The sequence below is a fragment of the Hyalella azteca genome, unplaced genomic scaffold (genome assembly GCF_000764305.2).
Source record: "Hyalella azteca isolate HAZT.00-mixed unplaced genomic scaffold, Hazt_2.0.2 contig15432, whole genome shotgun sequence".
In the NCBI taxonomy this organism is placed as follows: Eukaryota; Metazoa; Arthropoda; class Malacostraca; order Amphipoda; family Hyalellidae; genus Hyalella; species Hyalella azteca.
Genome location: NW_025945286.1, coordinates 40,804 through 64,098, shown reverse-complemented (window position 1 = coordinate 64,098; position 23,295 = coordinate 40,804). Strand labels below are relative to the sequence as shown.

The window sequence follows — 23,295 nt, the reverse complement described above, 5'->3', positions numbered from 1 at the left end:
CAGCTGCACGCAGGTGGTCAGTTACTAAAGAGGAAGCTGCTCCAGCTGCACGCAGGTGGTCAGTTACTAAAGAGGAAGCTGCTCCAGCTGCACGCAGGTGGTCAGTTACTAAAGGGGAAGCTGTCACGCCGTTATTTTTGCCTCCCACTGCAGCGGAAAAAACTACCAAAATGAGTAGCCGCGAGCAAAATTGATGATGTCCACACAACTGTGGGGCGGGTTGAAGGAGGCCTAACTCTCTGCTACACGTGAAATAAAATTAGGTATAAGTGAGAACTTGGCTTATAAAATTGCCGATCCACTTGAGAGGTAAGAGATTCAATCGTTCATTCCGGAGCAGCCGATGACCATGTGGCGCTCCCAAAAATATTGCGCAGATTATCGAAGGGAATTCTGCATGCAAAGCTCGAGGCCCTGGCAGCGATGGCCTCCGCCGCATACGATATGGGTTTCTTCTTAATGTTCGAACAAAAGCTTATGCCTGGAGTGCCAGCCAGCCTGGTGCTACGACGAACACTCATTTCTTATATGTATTATGGCCCCTCGAAAATGAATTTATGCCTCTAGTTTACGACTGTATTTACATGTTTTTCAATGACGCACTTGAATAAATTTGATTGATAATTTAAAATTTTGTCTTCAATAACTAAAAATGGTTTTACTAGGCATGCGCATTTAGGTCTCAACAAGGAACTTGAACGTAATAACTAGAGAAGTGTAATGAAACAAACGCCATGGATTTTGAGCAGACTTGAAAGGCAATTTATTGTACCTCTGGTCTCTCGTTTATTTCCAATGGTTTTGCCACCAATTGTCAATTCCTTGTTCATTTATTTCTATTTTCTCAACCACTCTATTTTAAAACCTCATGCTACATCTTTTTGTAAGACTCATAATTCGTGTTTGTGAAGACAACTGCTGTAAGCTAACATTATTGTGGTTGCACTAAATTTACTGTACTTCGCTGTTTCGCAGCATCGACAGAACAAATTTGGTCGTTAAGTCAGAGCTCGGTGAAAACATGGCTTTACAGTCCAAATGAAAGTTGGGGGCGAGATACGGTGGGTCGAATATCCTCCGTTTACTGGTAGCTGGAATACCGTTTAGGATCCTCAACGAAGAATTCCGTGGATGGGAATACCGCGAGAGCTTCAGAGACACTCATTGGCGTCCGGAATCTGTTGATGGAAACCGTGTGAAAATCGAGTTTTTTTGTGAAAAATTGAAATTTCTTGTGAAAATCACTCTTTATTGTGCAAATCGAGATATGTTGTGATAAACGAGCTTTCTTGTAGAAATCGAGATTTATTGCACAAATATAACCTATTTTGAAAATCGAGATTTCTTGTGAAAATCGATCTTTCTTATGGAAATTTAACTTTCTTGTGCAAATGGATTTTTCCTGTGAAAATCGAGCTTTCTTTTGGTAATCAAGCTGTAATGTGAAGATCGAGCTTCCCTTTGGAAATCGAGATTCCTTGTTATAATCGAACTTTCTTGTGAAAATTTAGCTTTTTTGCGGGAATCGCTCTTTCATAAGAAAATTGTGGTTTATTACGAAAATCGACCTTTCTTGCGGATGTAGAACTTTCATATGATAATTGAGCTTCCTTGTGAAAATGGAGCTTACTTTTAAAAATGAAGCTTTCCCGTGAAAATTGAGTGTCTCTGTGAAAATTGAGCTTATGTATGAATATTGAGCTTTCGTATGAAAATTGAGCTTTCGTATTAAAAATGAGCTTTCGTATGAAAATTGAGCTTTCGCATGAAAATTGTGCTTTCGTATGAAAATTGAGCTTTCGTATGAAAATTGTGCTTTCGTATGAAAATTGAGCTTTCGCATGAAAATTGTGCTTTCGTATGAAAATTGAGCTTTCGTATGAAAATTGTGCTTCCGTATGAAAATTTAGCTTCATGCGAAAATTGTGTTTTCGTATGAAAATTGTGCTTTCGTGTGAAAGTCGAGCTTACGTGAGAAAATTGGGCTCCCTTGTAAAATATATGCTCCTTGCGAAAATCAAGAACAAAGACTTTCGTGCGAAGTTCGAACTACATAAAAAAACGAAATTTCCTGTAAAATCTCGCTCTCATACGAAAATTGTAAGCCCATATGAAAATCGATCACTTTGTGCAAATTTTGATTCACACATGAAAATATTGAATTTCATTAGAAAATAATTTCTTTTTATTTTCGATCGACACAGTTAAGATAGCAGGTAAAACGTGAAATTGTTTATTTCGTAGAAATTCTCTGGACCCCAAATTTTATCTTTTAACTTCGATTGTAGCCAAGGTATTATTTTTAACACAATTGTTTTCACAAGGCCATTAAAAATAATCTAACTTCAAAACTTTATTGCATTCATAAAGAAATATAGATACTAGCCGGCGGGAATGGCTTTCATTGTTCGTTCCTGACTCCATCAGAAAGTTTGAAAGAATTAATCGCATTGAGTAAGAAAGTAAAAAGCATGATGATTGATCGCATTGAGTATAATAGCATTGAGTAAGAAAGTAAACGCATTGTGATTAATGTTAAACTGCCAGATTTACACATAGAACCAATGAATAACAGTACAAATAAAGTGAAATATACTTGTATAACTCTACATATTTATGGTGAAGTACATGCACATGTACAACTATGCAAATACATATGGAGAAGTACTCATATAACTGAACACTTTCATGATGAGGTACTTTTACAACAGCGCATATTTAAGGTAATGTTCTTTTATAATTCTACACATTTATGGTGAATTCATAATAACTTTCCTCAGGGAGGAAAGAGTTATCGTAAAATTTCAACTTTAGCTCGAATTGCGCGCCGTCAGTCACTCGGTCACAATAAAAATTATAATGAAAAATTTTCTATGAATAAAATAAATTTGCTGGGAGTTCTACGAAAATTTGGACAATTGAATTTCATGGCAAGAAATTCCATCTAGTTGACGTAAGTGAATCAGTGTAATCGTAATGTAACTTTATATTTCGGCTGTGAAACAATCGTTTCAAACCTCACTATAAAAAATAACTGGAAAGTATTTAGACGCCAAGCCAAAATTTTTTGACAATTTGGTACCAATGTCCTCGCTGCATTTTTGTACATCAGGCTAAGAAATATTCATTATTCGATCAGGCATGCAGTAAAGAAATCTTTTCTTGATGGTTCTTCACATTTGAAAAATCTTTTTTCTCGTATTATTTACCATGTTTTTAATAAAGAACAATGTTGTGCAGAATATTTTCAACAAACGTCCTTCAGGAAAGATTAAACTAAGAAAGATACCATGACTTTAGGAGAAGCCATGGCCCTAATTCCAGGTCTGTTTAGATCGCTGGAAATTCTGAAATTTCCGTAGGGCAGAGAACGAGCCTCGCTGGCAGAAGCTTTTCATCAGTAAATCAGGACAAATGATGCCCGCTGCACGGCTTGCAGCAGAACAAACGACCGGTCGCCGGTGAATTCTTGCATCCCGCAGCAATTAACAGAACCAGAAATCGACTGAAAATAAAACAAGTGAAACTGTACGAGTGATTTCGATCTCCATTTTTGAAAAATTAGTGATGTTGCTTGTACAGCGTAATTAATCAATCTTAAACATTTGCGGACTATAAATTGTTTAGTCGAAGTGAAGTTGAGATTAAGTTTCAACTCGTAATTCAGTGATTAAATATGTTTGGGCATTAAAATTAAGATCAAGCGCTGAATTCCAATATTTTTTGCTGACTTTTTCTGAAGTTTTCAGCTCGAACATAACAACGCACTACGATATCTGAAATTTCTGCTGCAGCAATATAACAGCTTGACTTTGTAACAGCTCTATCAGTTGCTGCAGTGGCAGCTGCAGCAACAAAAGCAGCTACAGCTGCGGCAGCAACAACAGCAGCAGCAACAGCAGCAGCAACAGCAGCTACAGCTGCGGCAGCAACAGCAGCAGCGTTAAAGCTGCCGTCACCAGCGAGGCTGGCGCGAGCAGCTCACCTGGATGCCTAGGCGACCGCTCACATGGTCGATCTTTATCGTGCCTTTAACAATTCAATGTCTTCTTGAAGGCCATCTCAAGACTCCATTAAAAGAACCTCAGTGCTCTTACATTCCAATTACCCGCCGCACTTCTAATGCATTCCTCCATAACAGGGCTTTACTCGAGTTCAAACCACGCAATGAAGCGCCGCTGCACCGGCGCACTAAACCGAATTTCCCGACAATTGCTGCGGGTTCTTTCGCCATTTCTTGCGGCGCGAACGATTACGGTTCTCCTTCAATGAATAAAACAAGGCTTTTGATCAGGATGGTGGAATTATGAGTTGAATGTAATTTTAGCTTGTAGGGCATATGAGCGTTAATGCTGAAAAAATATAACAATTATAGGATTTATAACCATTTATAAATAATTTACGTTAATATTCAAATAATTTTTTTTAAAAGGTAGTTTGCTTTTCTCAGGATCGTTCAAGATTAGCACTTTTTTGCGATGACCTTTCAGTGTGTCGTATCGGTAAATATTTTACAGTCACTGCAAGTAAAATGATTATTAAATATATACAAACTTTGCAATGGGGAAACACAAAAGTTTTGTGGACACAAAAAGAGCAACTTTAGATGGAAATTAAATAGTAAATGCAAAGCATGGAAAAGGAAGACGACAAAACACAGTTTTTCCGTGCGAGTTTCTGCCGCTTAAACTGGGCAAGGAATTTATTACTCAAGTCGGATAAGATCTTTTCCGTGGGAATAAACGAGACCGCCTGAGCCACAGTGCAGGTGTTAAAAGTTAACTCTACAGCAGACCTTGTGATGTTCCGGACGCGTAAGGCAATAAAGAAATTTATTCCATTATATGTATATATTGCGGAATTGTTTGGTGCTATATTATGATGAAGTTATAACCAAGGTCAATATGAAGAAAGTTGGCATCGCTTAACCTTGCTGTCCGACTGATGATTAGAAAATGCAGAAGATTCATGTTCATAACTACTAGAACCTGATATTTGTTTTGTTTGAATCGTCAATTCAAGAGAACTAAATTCACTAGTTTTCTGAAGCTCAAAGGGTGACATCAAATTTTTTCAAACGACGTCGCACAATAATTGGCCAAAGCTAGAGAAATAATATATTCTGTACTCTTAGACAAATCGCGACCTCTGAAAACAAATTCAAAGCAATACACGCTGGAGTTACGGGAGATAATATTTAAATACTTGAATGCATGCAGGAGCCTATTAAATCACGGCATATCAAACAATACGAGGTGATTTATTACATCGATTGTCGTAGTTTTGAATAATTCGTCATTGATTTGGGGAGCCAAGAACGTGTTGTACATAAGCTAAAAATTTACTGCCCAGAAAATTCGCTTACCATGCAATAATACATAATGATAACAATAATGATTTAATTCGTGAGCCTTTCACGAATTCATGAAGAAAACAAATCTTTGACATGTAATGGTGCGCTAGACCGAGCATTGAAACTGTTCTATAAATCACTGTCCAATCAAAATTATTTAGTCAAATTATCGAAACTATATAATAAAAGATCAATTTAAAGTATTCGTGGTCTTCGAACAAGATGGAGCCCAGAGATTGTAACGTCTAGGAGTGTTATCACATGAGTAATCAAGTTATTATAGGAGGCAGCGAACTGAGAGCCTCCGACACCCGAATAAACACGAGTGACATCTGAGGTCAGGTTCTGATTGAGCTCAGACGATGACACTACAGGTTGTTAATGCTGCTGCAGCGCGACAAGGGACACATGTCGACTTGAGGCTGTTGATACTCAGGTCTGGGTGAGGTCCATAAATCTAAGATTAAGATTGACTGAATTAATAACATGAAGAGACTTTTTCTTACATTAAATAACAGCCGTTTCATTTTTAAATTTATATCCCATTCAGAATTATTCAGACATTTTACTAAACTCTAAATTCTTAATTATTTATGAATGATTAAGAAAAGGATGTACGGTTTGATTTCATCTCAGAGCGATCACTTACAAAAATTAGCATTGAAGAAACTGCCCGCGCGCATAGTTTTCAAATATTTAAACGGACTTATAGGGAGACGACACACTCCAACATAATTAAATCATGCAACATTCCACCTTAAGCAAGCAAATCCTGTGAATTTGAATTGTTTAAATATACATTAAACACAGGAGTTTCCACTAACCTGCCGCTCTGTGTACTTGAGAATGGACTTGGCGAGGGCAGTGCACCTGAAGACGTCGCGGCGCACCGTGCAGCTGATGTGCACCTGGTTAGCGTACGTGACCACGGACACGGTCACGGGCCAGTGAGTGGGTGGCACGGCCGTGTACACGTGCTTCACGGAGTACCTGCACAGCCGTGTTAGAACACTTACATCACACGGTCGTGTACACGCACTTCACGGAGTACCTGCACAGACGTGTTAGAACACTTACATCACACGGTCGTGTACACGCGCTTCACGGAGTACCTGCACAGACGTGTTAGAACACTTACATCACACGGCCGTGTACACGTGCTTCACGGAGTACCTGCACAGCCGTGTTAGGGCACAAACTTACATCACACGCTTCAAAATGACAAATATTCGTGAGGTCACAAAAAAAAATTATTTTTACCGCTAACGATAGGAGTGCAGTTGCGCTTCACCATTCCTAACTCAAGGAATTTGTGAACCATAGCAATAAACATAATCCGTGTTCGTCTATCATGAATGTGCATTAGACGCAGCTGGAAAAAATCTTATAGAAAAAACAGGATTTTGGAAAAGTCATAGGAGTAGATTTGGGCGGAGAAGCTTTCATACGAGGCTGCCGGGCGCCATGGCAATGCGCCGAAGTCCATTGCCGCGCTTCTGAAACGAGCGAAACCTGTTCGCCTCGGGCACGCAATCGAACGACCGTGGCGTGAGCGGACTGCGTAGTTCCCTTAAATTCTTCGGCTGGTGACACGAACACAAGAATCTTGAAGGGACCGTGGCGATTTCCAACGACGGGAACAATCTTCATTTTGTCTTTGACAATAATTTTTTCAGATTTGGTTGCTCGCATTTATTTTAGCAAATCTGTAATTAATTGAATTCAAGTCTTGTGTGAAACACTTACTGGGTAGAACTGTGAAGAAATTATATGTTTCGACTAAAATTTTACCTTATAATCCAAAGTCAGAATTCACAGGTAGAATTAGCCATTCAAACGAAAAAATGGTAAATTCTAATAATTATTTGATAGCATAATAAGTTGTTTTATGTCTTGGTTCAGCCTTATCTTGATGAAGAATGCACCCAACTCTTTGATTCACGGAAAAATTAGATACCATTTTTTTAAAATCAAGCTTCTATCCTCACTGTAATCGCCCAATAAAGCAAGAGGAGCGATGCCTGCTGCATCCTATTGCTTTGGTATTTCAGCGCCGTAGCTCAGCTCGTTTGATTTGCAGGACAACTCAGAGTACCTTCATTACTCAGGAAGCAACTCTTCACTCGACGGCTTCCACGGAAGCTTTTCAAGCGCTTGTGAATTCCAGGGGTCGGCGAAGCTGTAATTCAGATGGCAGGAACCGAGGAAATGTGAAATGGAAATTGCATGCATGGCGTCTAAAGTCTGCTTTAATGGAACATTTTGAAACGTTTCCTAGTATATTTTCATTTTTGTAAATTTTTTTCTTAGTCGATGAAAATATTTGCTGCCATTTCTGCTTTAATGGAACATTTTGAAACGTTTCCTAGTATATTTTCATTTTTGTAAATTTTTTTCTTAGTCGATGAAAATATTTGCTGCCATTTCACTTTGAATAGATACACAATTTTTTGTTGTACACGGTTCTATATTTGAGAAAATTCTTTCAATAGACTTAAGCAATTATACTAGAAGCTGCCGTGAATCGTATACGTCAACTGATTTCACAGCAGCATTGGATTCCTTTTGCGACCTTGATCCGAAATTGGATAAGATTTAACGTTAATTTAGATAGAGGAGCGTCGAGCAGAATGACTTCTGAAATGTTCTGGGACGTAAAGCAATTCGGAAAATCTGCCAAAAGCGTCCTTGAAATATCGAGCTCCAACAAGTAGGCAGTTGTTGAGGATCTTTCATTGATCAATGTGCACGTAAGTTCGGTTGATAAATTAAACCGTTGATTTAATGCATTCATCACGTTGATAAATTCGGCTTTTGATAATATTAAATTCGCTGCGTAAATAAATAAATTTGCTGATCTCAGTGCAGTGACCGTGTTGATAAATTCTGCCTGTGATGTTAGTGCATTCATGGAATTGATGAATAAAGCCAAGATTTGCATTGTATTTACCGCTACTGATCTTCATCTCTATAAGAACGAAAAATTTAATCATTATTGATTTTCCCACATGGAATTTTTTATAAGGAACAGATGAGATGACTAACAATATGACTTTCTTCCGTTGAAGATGGACTTTTTGCAAATTTCAAGCTGGTTTTGTTCTCCTTCGAAGTTTTCATCTCATTCATAAAGTCTTGATGATGCCTGCCTTCGAATGTAACTGAGCCGCGGGTCATTATTTGTCGGCATACAAAATAACGGCTGTGAAAGCCACAGATTGTCGGAAGAAATCTGACAGGACGTCGTAAGAAAGTCTTCAAGATCACCAAAGTTGCACTCATTAATCCTCGGAGAATCGGAGCTCGGTGGCAGAAATGACTTATCGGCTTAATTATCTCGCGCTGATGGAGTTTGGATCACTTCGTTGAAATGTTCGCCCTCAATAATAAAATATAGTTTTGCTGAACGACTTCACGGCCATCTTCCGGTCTCTTAATGCAGTGAAATTTCTTCTCGATTACAAATTTTCTCTCGTATATGAAATTAATTTTGTGCGTTGACAGTGTCCGTTAGGCGGCGTAGTAAATTGTTATTTTACGAAAAATGTAAGAACGCGATTGCTTTCCTTGTAGTTTTCTTTTTGCCATTGTCGACTTCTTGTCAACGGGGCTATAGGGATGCGTAGTCACTAAATTATATCATTCAGAATAGATTTAGTATCAATGATAATAATAACTTATCGTTGAGAAGTTTAGGGTGATCAAGTCAAATATTAAGAATGCATTTATAACATTATCTCTAATTTTCATATTTTCAATGTTATCAAATATATAATATTCACGAGACTTAGATGTATACAACCGACATTAAACAACAAAATTAGAGCCCTTGCAATTCCTATAACAGTATTTTCATGCGAAATTTACATTAATTCTAAAGAAAGCGGTAATTCATTAAAGAAATTCCAAGTACAAGCATTCCATTAGTAGTCAAAGGAAAAGTCGATATTGCGCACATTGGCGATGCGGAGGCAGACGCAACGTGCGACACGTCCACAGAGGCCTTTGTTATTCTCCACAAAGAGAAAATCAAGGCAAGGCTGCCAGTCTTCCTTGGATCTCAACTCACACAGAGAAAATTTCTTGAATTTATTACCTGGACTTTCTTGTCTCTTGTTGTGAACTCACTGAACGCAATTAAATCTGCAGTGAACTAAGCCTATGTACAGGTGAGAATCCCATTGTTAATAAAGTCCAATGATAAACGATCGATAGAATTTTTAATTTCATTTAGTACCTTCAAGGAGGGACTCTTCTCACATAAAGTTTGTTTACTGATTTTTTTTTAATTTTATGATGAGAGATATATTTTACATATACATATAGATAAGTATATTATTATTATTACGTATCATTTTCACAATTATATTATAAAAGATGGGAGTGGAAGGCAAAGAGTATTCCAGTCTAGGCTTTAAATATTTTGACGATGCAAAATCAGATGTACAAAAAAGCACAAGCTTGTTTAGTTGCAGCAGAGCTTATTTGTGATCATCGCATAATTTATTTATGATAAATGTTGAGCATTTTCTTCTAGCTTTCATTTCAGGTCAAATTTCTTGAGTTTAAAAATGCTTGTGAACAGATTTTGTTAAATTCAATTTATGGCGTAGGAAGTAGCGTGAAGATTGCTTCACAATTTCACCCAAAATATAATGCGGAAGTGGAAGGTCTGAGCGTGCACTTACTTAGAAAAATCTTTGCAGATAAAGCAAAAACCACATTACCTTAATTTTTGGATTAAACTTCAATCTTACTAATATTCTAAAAAATTAACCTACTAAGAGCGCAAGTAAATTGCTGGTCAGTTTAGAAAAGTTCTCTCTCCTTTGAATTCACATCTTTAGAGATATTTAAATGCAGGTATTAAAATCCGTAGATTTGTCATGACAGGTGCTATTACGTATTAAAATTACTTTTTTTCATTGTTATTTTTTGCCCATTTATCAATGAAAGACATTCAAATTTTTTGAACAGCACAGATAGCATGTGAATATAGAGGAGAACTGTTAATAGCGAACATGATTCTTTTTCTTTGGACTGATGGCTTTAAGCAGAAAGAGCATTATAAACAGAGGAAGAAGTAGAACATATGTACATTGATCTCTGGAGTATTAAGTTTCCTCACCCTGCAACTTGAAGCGCGTTGTGAGGCCCTGGTAAAGAGGCGTAAAGCAGAGACCCTCGTGAGGCTAGTGAGGCGAGGAGGCGCGTCGCCCAGCCTCTCGGTAGCGCCCAGTGAGCGACCCAAGCCACCAGCCACCACACCACGCTCTCGCAACCAGCCTGAGACCGCAACCAAATGATTGGGAGGTAACCATCTGCCACTGGTACGTAGAAATATTCCTGTCGGGCTGAGATTGATGGTCAAAAATCGACCATAACACACAGCGAAAAGATCAGATCCTAGCAGAAGTAACGAAGATCCGGAGAGGGTCCTATCAGCGCCCAGAAGATCAGATCCTATCACCCAGTAAGACATCCTGTTTCATGACATATTAGAAGCACCTTCACCGATGTTCATTGATGAATGAATATGCGTCAAATTTCTATTTCCTGTGCATCAATAACGAAATTGTAGTCATATTACACGCAAATCATAAGTGAATTAGAAGACAATACAGCCACTATTGGTGAGACGCGCATCAATTTAATGATGAACTCGCTGCTGTGCGGCACTGGGGGATCCGAGTTATATTAATGATGAATAACGCGTTGAATAAGGAAATCATCATCGCGGCCACCAGCACTGAGAAGACGCGCAACTTTCAGAATTCAATATAAAAAAATTCACTTGTGTAGGGTCAGCCGAATTCGGATTTCAAATTAATCTGAATTTTCAAAAAAAGACAGAAGCAACAATTTGTTTTCTAATTATTGAAATGGCATAAAGATGCAGGATTTATTTGCTATTCAAGTTTGGTTGCATAAATTTATTTCAAATTGAATTCCCGCAGCTTTTCCCACTTTCATTGATTTGAACATTCCGTGATGAATTGAACTTTGCTATGTTTTTTGTGCGAGTGTGTCAGCGACCTAAGTCAGTCATCCGTTGTGTGGCCAGCGCCGTGCTGATGTCAGCGGTCTTCCGTCATTTCTTATCAGGCAAACAAAGCGAGGACGTCTTCGACTCACTCACTCAGTTTGCTCTTCCTCCATTGGGATAAATGCGCTTGTCGGATGGTCCGACCGCGCCATTTAAATAGAAAGTCAAGGGAGCGACAGTCAGATTGTGCCCTGTGATAGCCAGCAAGACAAACAAGGCTAGCGTGCATGCAAATAAATCGTTAGGAAGAGCAAATAAAAAAAGAAACCATTGCAACAACGAAGTTTTTAGGCTCGGGGATCTTTTGTAATGCCCTAAGATTATCATTTGTAGGTTCTCGTTAAAGTATTCCAGTATTCGGGCTTCTGTAATTGATTCACCAGAGGTCAGAGTAGCCTTCTTAGGAATACAAAGTGACAAAATTCTCACATTTTTTCATTGAATTACTGATAAATCTTGTATACTATTGGAATTCCCTATTCATAGCAGGTTTATTTACCTCAGGATTGTCTTCATCAATAAATTTGTGAAGACTCTGGATTAGTAATCCCTGATAAAAAAAACATAAAAAATAGAAATAATCTGTGATTTTTTCTACCGAAATTAAGTGTTTACCATATGAGGATGAAAAACTGTTTTTTATTTAGAGCGCCTTCAAGTCTTGAAGACATGGTCTAGTTTGGTTTAAATCGAGACCTAAGCCACAATTTGGCGCAACCATCAAGTTCTTGAGCTCTTTTAAACTTTGAAACTTTCTGTTTAACTTCCAAACTTCCGGTTCCATGCTTGAGTGACCTCAGGCCGGTAGTTTACTTATAGGTACTAGGCTATTTTTCTCCATTCTATTAGCGTGAAGAAATATTGCCTCACTGCATCGAAAAAATTCAAATTATTGCTTGGCTATTTTGAACAAATATAGAAATTTAAGCTCCAAATAAAATTCATATTTTTTCAAATCGGGGAGGGAATTAAATTTAAAAGCTGTTTCGACAAAATTGGCGTTACTGAGGCACAACAATATACAATATACATTAGATATAATGTATACATTATAAATTCAGCCAGTGTATACATTAGAAGGTCGGGAAGAGTTATTCCGCATTTTATGAAATCAGAGCATTGAGTTCGCGTGAAATATTATTTGCAGCAGTTATAATGTGGAAATTTATATACACTTGATTTCTAATCTATTTACGTTTTTTCTTTGGGTTTCGCATAAACGGACATTAATTGCTTATCTTTACATTTTTAATTTGAAATTTTACTCCATGTCATAAATCAGAAGATCGTTACACCTTTTGCATCGGAAAATTTATTTCAGAACTTTAATTCGTAAATATCAACAAAAACGCAATGTTATCTGCTACCTGCCATGATCAAACACCTATATATTATTAATTTAATATTAACATCTATTATTTTTACCTTCAGCGTCTCAGTGAAGGCTTTGATTCTCCAGAGTCTAGGAGGAACTTCATGATATCTGTTACATGCTGTCATCAAACGACTTTAAATTATTAATTTAACATCAAGATCTATTGTTTTTACCTGCAGCGTCTCTGTGAAGGCCTTGATACTCTAGAGTCTGGGAGGAACTTGATGATATCTGTTACATGCCGTCATCAAACGACTTTAAATTATTAATTTAACATCAAGATCTATTGTTTTTACCTTCAGCGTCTCAGTGAAGGCTTTGATTCTCCAGAGTCTAGGCACGGCAGCGTCGCACTCGAGCGGCAGCTGCACGGGCGCGTACGACGCCCGCACCCCCAACCGCACGCGGCTGAACGACGGCGGCCGAGAACGCAGGTCAACCGCAACGCTCGCCTGCACATACGCAACATTTGTTAAATAGTTCATTCAAGAAAAATTTTAGAACTGTGATTAAAAACTGAAATATAAAATAAAAACTGCAAATGAAGAAATATAAAATAAAAACTGCGAATGAAACAGAAAATTTAATATGGGAGACTACAATTAAAACATGACAACAAAATTAAAACTAGAAAAATACAACGATTCATATGCGACAAATTTTTTAGGAATAATTTAGTGATCATTTGAGATGTGTCACTTAATGCAACTGGATAGACAAATACATTTTCAAATTAAGTTAATTATTAAAATGGAAAACATTGCAACAAGGTTTTCCGTTTCTAGTTTATTCTGTCATTTATTTAACTGCTACGAACAGTAAACTTATTAGCACAAACTGCACGTCCGATCCTTCGTTGAACCAGCATGAGTCTTTTGAATTTAAAACCTTTCGGGTGTGCGCGGAAAATATTCCATTGCGCGATTTTCATCTTGTAATTATCATTGTAGAAATATTTTATTATTGAGGTCAGAATTACGTGAACGGTTGCAAATCATTAATATTGCTAAGTATTAATAAGAAGAAAATTGCAGGAATAATATTATAATATTGAATAGAGAGAGAATGTTTAAATAATGCATCAATTTTTATAACCGCTTTTTAAATTTAGAAAGTAATCGTTCCAGATCATGAGGATGAATGATCAACCAAATCATGGAAGCACCATCATTCTGTTTGGTGACGTAAAGCCATTCCATCTCGGGGTCGAAAACAGAGATTGTATAATTTTCGTGATCAGAACGGATTATCTCGCCTTTATTTCTAGTTAATAAAGCCAACTAATTGATCCTCCTTTATTGAAGAACTAATTGGTCCTCACCGACAGCAGTTGCTCCGGGGTTCTTCAAGTAATGCAATAATAATACGGTGTTAAAAAAATAATTGGTTACGCAGAAGTTCTAATTTAAATTCAAAATATTTTTACCAATTTTTAGAATATATTGCTAAAAATTCGACTGGATTGACAAAGAAATTCTTAAATTAAGATAATAATTAAATTAATTAAAATCTACATTAAGTTACCTTCATTCAGTTTTACGCCCTCTAGCTCAACAGTGCGACATGCCTGCGTTATAAAATGATTTCAAGATTTTAGCTTCCACCTCCGGGGCTTCAAAATTGGGGATGTTGGAAATTTTGCATATCTTTACACTAAAACCATGTGTGACTAACGAGTCTGTTTCATATCCACAATAATCATAATAACCGATACAGTTTAACATTGTAATAATCGTGTAGTATTGACTCTTTAACTAATGATGGAGCTGCTCTTGAAAAAATATCATTGAAGATATGATACATTTTTTCGATATTTTCGTTGCTTTTTAATTCTCTTATGTGATTTGTGATTAATACAAACAAAATATAGGAAACCAGAGATAATAACAATACTTCATTAGCGGATTATAAAGCCATAAAATTCTTTGGATATTGCTAGGCCACAGGATATGATCACTAAATGTTTAATTTTTCGAAAAACATCATCGGCTGCAATCGATATCTGACACCCAAACGACGATGGTTTGTAAGACGAAGGAGATGCGGAGAAGACTTTCGTTCGCGAAAGTTGGTAGAAGGACTAAACAAAAGCAAGAGACTTTCGCTGGCGAAAGTAAACATTCGACAGAAAAACCCATCGCACGCATATAGCGACAGCTCCATTCTCTGGCACTGAAGAAAAGATACTCGGCGCGACAAAGACTCTTCATAACAGTGGCAAAGTTGGCAGAACTGCGTCAAAAGAGCAAATTTATGGGGCCTATTTTCGCCTGAAAACCTCCTCCTACATGCCTGCGAGGAGTCTCAAAGGTGAGAAAATTACCATAAAGCTATTGAAAGATTTTATCCTCATGCAAATGAGAAAGCACTCAGTCAATGTTGAGCTTCTCAAATTGTGTTTTTTCCGAGAATGACGATACGTAAAAAATGTGAGCCAGACCTGGCGTATTTCGGGCCATAAAAACTCTCATGACAAGTGATCAGCGTTGATGATACTCAGGGAACATTGCATTTGAATTTAAAGTTTGCTAACATATGGTTATTGACGGGCAATTTATTTTTAGTTCTTTTCAGCAAGGTATAATATTAATTGTTCATCGATGAGTCAAAATTATGTGGAATAATAACTGAAATTTTACATTACTAAATTCTGCGAATGAAAGCATGCATTGGTTTAATTTTTAATAATTTGACTATTATGTACGTATTATCAAATTGTACGTATTATCAAATAACATTTTACTACAAACAAGTGTTGACTATTATGCTAACGTGGTCTCTGTGAATCTTTTAAAATAATTTCATTCACTTTTTACAGTAATACGATCACGATGAACCAATATCAGCTTAGCTCGTTTAGTAAAGGCAGGCATAAATCTTCAGGAAACAACACCGCCTTTTAATGCTATACATTGAGCTGCCAAACAAACATAAAGTTTCCCCGAAATTGTTGACTTGAGTTGATTAATTGCAATCGATTTTCCATGGCCCAAGCTCAGTCAACAAAAAAGTCCTGCAGCATTCCGGCCCGACTTTCAGTCAATCCATCCTCGAGAAGTTCAAACTCGAAATTCTTCTCCAGGGGCCGAATTGAGCGCCCAAAACTTGGGGAAGCCTTTGGAATAATTATCGACTGTGGTGGAGTTGCAACTTCGATAATTACCTTTGACCGTCGGTCGGGGGTCTCTGAGAACAGTTGAGAACGACAAAAGACAGCGTTAAGACCGCCTCATTAATACACGTTAGCACGTTTGAAGATTTTGTAGCAAACATTGTTGAACGAGCACAGTTTGCAAGTTTACGCATTTACTGTATTTTCAGGGGCTAAAACGCTTAATTCTGAAACTGAAATCTGTTATTGGGTATCTTTACCTCATTTGGTCAAACTATAAAACTTACGTTCAAAAATTTATTTTTTGAAGTGAACGTTAACGTTTTTTACCACGTTTTTATATTATAAAGATCCTAGAAACTTGAAATTTGGCATGCATGCTTATGCTGCCTAACAATTCAAGATTTGATCATCAGAAGTAATAACTATAAATTTTTTTGATAAAAAATAAAAAAAAAACTAAAAATTCACGGTTGGGAATCGAGTTTTTTTTGTCGAACATCCAGAACTGCAAGCCTTGGAAAAATGGTTTGAATTGCTAAAATTGCTAAACTAAAATGTAGAAGATAAATATATATAAAACTATTTCTTAAAACCACGCTTTTGGGTGTTTACAAAACTAAAAACAAAGAAATAAAACAAATAAAAACTTTTGAAAGCCACGCTTTCTTAACGGACAAAAAAGAAAAACATTAACTCTTGCATAACATTACATAATATTCTACATAACTTTGATGTTATGTAAGAGTTAATGTTTTTATTTTTTGTCCGTTAAGAAAACGTGATTTTTAAAAGTTTTTCATTTGTTTTATTTCATTGTTTTTAGTTTTGTAACCACCAGAAAAACGTGGTTTTTAAAAATGGTTATATATATATTTATTTATCATGCAAATGTACAAGCAGGTCGCAACAGTAGCGGTAGAAATGGAAGCACTATTCAGATCACACACCACACGTCTTTCAAGGCACGTCATCATCTCACCACTGCTCATGCAGATCACACACCGCACGTCTCCCACTAACTCGTCTTCAAAGCGAGTCGTCATTGTCATAATTAGACTCGCTCGTCATAAACTTTTCCATCTCGCTCATGCATGTGTAGAAGTTGGTAAATTACCACATGAAGCTCAACACCGTTGCTAACGTGAGGGCTCCCCTCACGTTAGCAACGATGCTGAATAACTAACTGACAATATGCACGATGACGAGCAGCGTGCTATTTTGCTTGTATGCTAAGGTGAGAAAAATATCAAAATATCAAGTAATTACTACACGAACGCAGGGATTTAAAAGGTATCGAAGACAAGTTCTACATAAACTTAACTTCACATTTGAACCTCTCATAATTCAATCGTAATCAACTGATGCGGTTTATGACATGATCGCGTCATTTTCCTGATGATTCATTCACACGTCAATGCGCCTCTTTCTTTGCCATTTTAATTGAAAGCTAAATTAATGCAACGGTGCATATATAACGCACGCAATTGAGGCGCGCTACTCAATACAAATTTTTCCGAATCTTCGCGCTAGTCAACAAAGCCGCATTAATCTTTTGCATAATCTCTTACTGTCTCGAATTTCATCAAGGCCTTTTTGTAGGCCTGCGGATGCGCTTGATAAGCGCTATGTTAGGCATGTCACGCTCCCGCGATTAGTGATGAAACGAAGACTAAATTCCCTTATAAGCTCGACATAAAACGAGACAACTTCTTATTGAGGCAACCGACTTACGCTTCATTTCTGACAATTGGTAGGTATGACACGAGACTAGTAAACGCCGGTGACATTAAATGCAGAACAATGAACAATCTAAGATTAAAGAAAAAAAAGTCGAACGTTCGTACAATTTCAAGTTTCACTAAGCGGAGAGACGTTGTCTAATTGTATAAATGTTGCTACATTAACACTTACACGATTTCCTAACTAGATCTGTACAGAATTAAAGCAGGTAATGATTCATCATTGTATGTTTTCTTTGAGAATTCTTTAAACACAATTATTTTCAAACGTGTCACGTTGCGCAGACAAGTGCACATGATGAATCTTTGTTAACTTTCATAGTAAAATTTATCCGTGCCTCAATAAATGTTTTATGAAGTATCTCGGGTTACGGTTCATGTGATTGTTTCCAATGGAATTTTTAAATTCTTCCCGTCATGTATTTTCCAGCAGCCATTTTTAAATATCCAGAATTCCATTGCCAACGTACTAAAACTTTCCGTTAGATGCAGCGACTGAATTTATTCTCGAATATTACAGCCTCGAATATTTGTCTCGCACAAACTATTGTGCAGGGTATCGTTTTGCCCACCTTTCCTACACTAGTGATTCAATTTTTAAAACGCAATTTATAACGCAGTAATGGCGTGTTAAGGAGTTCGACATCAAATTATTTGATGAAATGTTTGAGATTAATTTTTTGCATTACTGTAAAAATCTATTTGAAAGAATTAAGACAAGGAATAATCAAAGAAATAGAGATCAGTAAGATATTGGGTTCTTATTCAAGTGAAAGAATGCATTTCGAAGGGCGTAGAGATTTATAGAATTTTACTATGTCATCGAAGGCGTCCGTTAAACATTTGATGCGTATTTTTTAAATCACGAAAGATTTTTCCTGACTTGTGACTCATATAGAAAAAATGCACAGATCCTCACATGAAGCTCATGAAAAAGTATAAGAGATCTTGAGCTAAAAGTTACCTTTCATTTTTGGCCTCAGGTCAACAAAAGAGATGCCGAAATTGCGGTCGGCTTGTTTTCTATCGCATGTTCATTAGGGACCAGAATGAGGGATCTCAATGAGGTCTTTCCTTCCATCCGGTCTTGGTCAGACCAGTCCTCCCAAGGCTGTCTGGCAATGAAAGATCTTTCGTTAAAGAAAAGGGCTCTGGCATGCCCTCAATCATACGTCACCGATGGCCTCCATCTAAACTCTCCACAATTGACAATAACTTGAAGATCTGCCCGTCGATTCTGATGGAGAAATGACGCAAGACTTCTTTGAATGACGACAAGGCAGCAGCTTAAGGCTAACGACTGTTATGTTCGAATTGTGCTTTGAATTCAGCTCTTGTAAGTGCATTTATAAGATGTAGTTAGTCAGCAGCTCCATGTTGAATATAATTTAAAGATATGATATCCGTAAATATTAATTATTTTTCACGAATTTTGAATCATTTGGATTGCATTGCAAGAGATTTGTTCATCGTTTAATGAAATAACTCATTTTTATTTTAAATTTCCAGTTGAATCCTACCCATGACACAATTAAAAAAGAAATAATAATAACTAAACAGCTCTATTCAGTTAAAAATATTCCGGAAGCGAAATATTGTATGTTGTGGCGGGCCAAAGATTTGTTGTCAGAGTAAACTTATAAGCGCCGGCTGTGGCCGCCGTGAAGCCAATGCCCCCAGTGCCCGACTTCTATCGGCATTTCGAACTAAGCCCGCGATGGCTAAGAGAAAGAGAGGAAAAAAACGGCTACCTTGAGCCATCAGTTTGCTTGTCGTTTTTGCGAACAAATAAAATCCATCTCAAGCATTATTGGGTTTTCTCAGCCGTAGCGCTATTTTTGGTCAAATTTGAGGAGAAATACTGCCTGGAAGACGCCAGTTAACCTGAATCATAGTCGTGAAATGAGAGCCGCTTCTCGGACCTAAGTTAAGGAGGATCGGCGCGCTCATGGCAGTGGCAGGGCATTTTCTGCTTCAGATTTCATTTTTCAAGAGTAAATTCGCCTTTGGTTAATTTTTGGCTGATATAGTATTAATGTAGAGTAAATAGTATATTTTCAATATATTTTTGGAAGAATTTTCACTCTGCATATATAACTAAACTTTCAATAACTAAAATCTTTAGTCGCTGTAAAGTAACCCTTCGAATATCAGTTGGTTGAAATTTTCTGCCCTATATTATTCTTAATATCGCTCGGTTAGAAATTGCGCTCCCCCCAATATCGTTGAGTGGGCGCTCCTTTCAAAATTTTGTTCCTAATAGCGCTTGGTTGGAAATCGCTCTCAAGTAGCATTCCTAATATCGCTCAGCTGGAAATCGCTCTCCAATAATCTTCTGAATATCGTTTAGATGGCATAGCTCCAAAATAGTGTTCCTAGTATCACTTAGATGAAATAAAACTGAATCGCAAAATACGAGTACAGCCTAGCCTTTTCCTCATTGCATATCAGCAATGGCATGAATGTTATTGTGATTTGCTAAGAAAACTCTCATATTGTCAAACTTTTAAGTTTTACACAACTGCCGTGTCTGATATCTAACGTGTCTGAAGTGGAAGAGTTTTGGCCCGAAGTGAGTCCAGATAACATAATTAATTTTGCCTGGAAGAAATTTTTCAAATAAAAACCAAATGTCAAGCAAAATATCGTGTCAAGCAGGAGTGTTATCGTGAATTGTGCTATGAAAGAGAAGTTGTCATACCAGAGTGATCGATACGTTGCTAACAGAGACCAAATGACTTTATCTTCCATTTAAGCGAAACCTCCAACACAAATGAAGTTTGCTCACGTCATTGATTTGTTGCTACAGTCAATGTTGAAGCTAAATTATATTTACTGAACGAACTTTTGGGGTAAAAACATTAATTAAATAGTTTAACTGAACCTTTGAAACAAAATAGAGCCTGACACAAAATGAGAACAGAAAAAGAGTTTTACACAAACACAAATTAAAGGCAGGTATTGCAAAATCATCAATATTGGAAATGAAAAGCTCAAAACAAATTTAGATCACTTCATGCCAGTTAAAACATAAACCATTTTGGCGGTATTCGATTGGTCTCGAGCATTCAGGGCCGGCACTGCCGCGTCAAAATTGGAACCAACTTTTCCTTTCCTGCAAATTAAATTGCATGTCCAGAAAATGCTGCTCTCCTCATTTCGCAATAACTCGATTTCCACGAGGATCTCGTACGTCCCGCGTGGCACCCGAAATGCAACTCGGAAATAGTACGCATCTCGGACGGTGACGCCTGCACGACATTCGACACGAAAAATGGAACACATTTTGAATTACTCCCCAGAAGAAAACTCAACGAGAACTCAAAAGTGTCAAATTCAGATGACTAGTCGGTCTTATGAATATTTCAGCAGGTCGGACTAGGCAAGATGTTATCAGTGCATAAATGCCGTATTTTGAGTCTGCCTTGTCAAGCTAGCATGTTAGCAGACATTGTAAACGAGGTAATTAAAACATTTTTGAGGCACTGCTACTTGGAAATTTTGGCTAATTTGTCAGCTAAGTGCTGAAAGTACTCCTAGTTAAAAATCTATCTATCAGGTAGTAATACCAGTTGTTTTACTAATAGTAATAATATTTCATTGCTTACTCACTGAATCAACCACATTTTGTGCATTTCTTTTAAAGAGATAAAAAGTTATTCAGAAAGTTTTTACAAGTATCAGACATGCGCATAAGCTTATTAGACTAAGACAAAATTTGCAAAATTCTCAACCTCTGAACGATGTAACCATAAAAAAGTACTGCATCCGAGAACCCCTTCATCATGTTTGCTCTGCCACAGATCAGAGCTCAGCTCGAGCGATGAAGGGAATGCGTTTGATGACTGCATTCTGAGGCTCGCTGCATCACAATGGGACTGCGCACCATGATTCCGCGAAGCTTTGTGCTCTGGTATTTATTATACCCGCTTCATTCCGGCGGTATAAAGCGTAGGGATTCAATCCCGAAAATGAATGGTTTTACGCACCTGTTGTCAGCAAGGCCTGGCAATGAAGAAATGAACTTCGAATGACGTTCAAAATAAAATAAAATTGGGGTAAACTAAAACATAAATACAAGCCGAATTGTAAGACGGCTTGTAAAATGAATACTCCCCTATTCCTGTTGTCATCAGCTTCTTGAGGGTAATATCAAATTCCCAAAACATTTTAGGGCAACTCTGCAGCAGTTCTAGAAAATTACACTAAAGGCAGACTCGTTTCACAGCTATCTTAGTGAATAATCTTTGAAAGCCTAAGCTTTGAGCCGCGCTACCTGCAACCGCGCACATAATAAGCGGGATTTTAAGTCCCAAAAATGCGCACTCAAATCCAAATCAGCTGCCGAGACTTCTAATGCGGACAACCATGCAGAGCGGTGCGTGCGTTATACGATGACGAATCAAGACTCCCTGGTTTGGGGTTATGTTATATACTGATTTGGGAGTTATATTATTTACTGGTTTGGGAGTAATGTTATATTGTCCATGCGTGAACTGTAGAGAAGGCTGCCGTGTGGAGCTACAAATAAAAATTTTATTGGGTGGCGTGAGGTTTTTGCGTGCGAGGATTGCGAGGACTGTGAACTAACGTAGCTTTTCAGAGGTTCACAGAAGGGGGCAGCGACGTTAATTTGATTTGAATATTATTTTATTTGGGTGTATTTGATTGTGAAGCAAGGTCTTGAAGCAGCAAGGGAACAGTGCAGATCCGTTTATCGACTGCTTGGGGACGGTGGACGTTGAAGGCGGTGCATCCAGCGTGACCGTGGACCAGGAAGTCTTAAACATGACATAAGGTGGGAGGCGTTGATGGAGCTAAGCCCAAAGTTGAGGAGCTGGAGGATGGTGGAGCAAAGCCCAAAGTTAGGGACACCGAGGGTGGTCGAGCAATGCCGGAAATGAGGGAGCTACGTCGCTGAGATCAAGGCATGGCTGGACGTCTCGTGGTCACACGCCAGATGTCACTCTGGGATCACCACAACACGCAAGAAGAGGGCCAAGAAACATAGGGGAAACTTATGAATTAATACTCGGGATTAGATGGGAGCTAAAGAGTAGCTTAAAACAGAGTTTTACTGAATTTTTTGAAACGATTCTGGCTAGTTTTCACCCATGAAAACAAAATTTTTCGAAGATAAATGACTGCAGAGGATGAATAGGAACGGAAAAGTAATAAGGACGACAGAGACACAAAAAAGAATTGGGACAAAATATACCAAGGAGTTTCTGTATGTTTTGTCCATTGATAGAAATAACTGGAAATTTTCTCGAATGACGAAAGCATTGGAAATCAATTATTCAATATCATCCAGCAAACACTTTCGAATATTATTAATCAAATGTTACAATATAGGTGTAAACTGTACACCTAATTCAAATTCAGTAAAAAAATGCATCAAAAGGATCAACCAAACATTAAAATCATTTGCAACGCGACACAAAATGGGGCGTAAATGAAAATGCCGCACAGTTTCCGTTGCTTACTCAACAATTGTTTTACCGGCAATCTGGAATTTTGCAAGCCTTGCATCCGACTTATATTGCATGAAAACGACAACTGCTAATTCAACGTTTCGCATAGAATCAATTGACTTGAAAAAAAAACGTAAAACGCGGGCAAAAATAATTTGTTATAGCTTATGACCTGTCAGGTAATTAAATCTTG

The 23,295-nt window shown here is 37.6% G+C and overlaps 1 protein-coding gene across 1 annotated transcript in view; it reads right to left on the bottom strand.

Annotated features, from left to right (window-relative positions):
- The window catches only part of LOC108678736, a 64,974-nt gene that overhangs the window by 5,770 nt on the left and 35,909 nt on the right, over positions 1-23,295 (bottom strand). Inside the window, exons 3-6 of the mRNA XM_047884416.1 lie at positions 13,071-13,226; positions 10,482-10,639; positions 6,178-6,343; positions 5,715-5,810 (exon numbers count right to left, since the gene is read on the bottom strand). Of these exons, the coding sequence (XP_047740372.1) occupies positions 5,715-5,810; positions 6,178-6,343; positions 10,482-10,639; positions 13,071-13,226 (576 nt within the window). The remainder of the gene's footprint in view (positions 1-5,714; positions 5,811-6,177; positions 6,344-10,481; positions 10,640-13,070; positions 13,227-23,295) is intronic.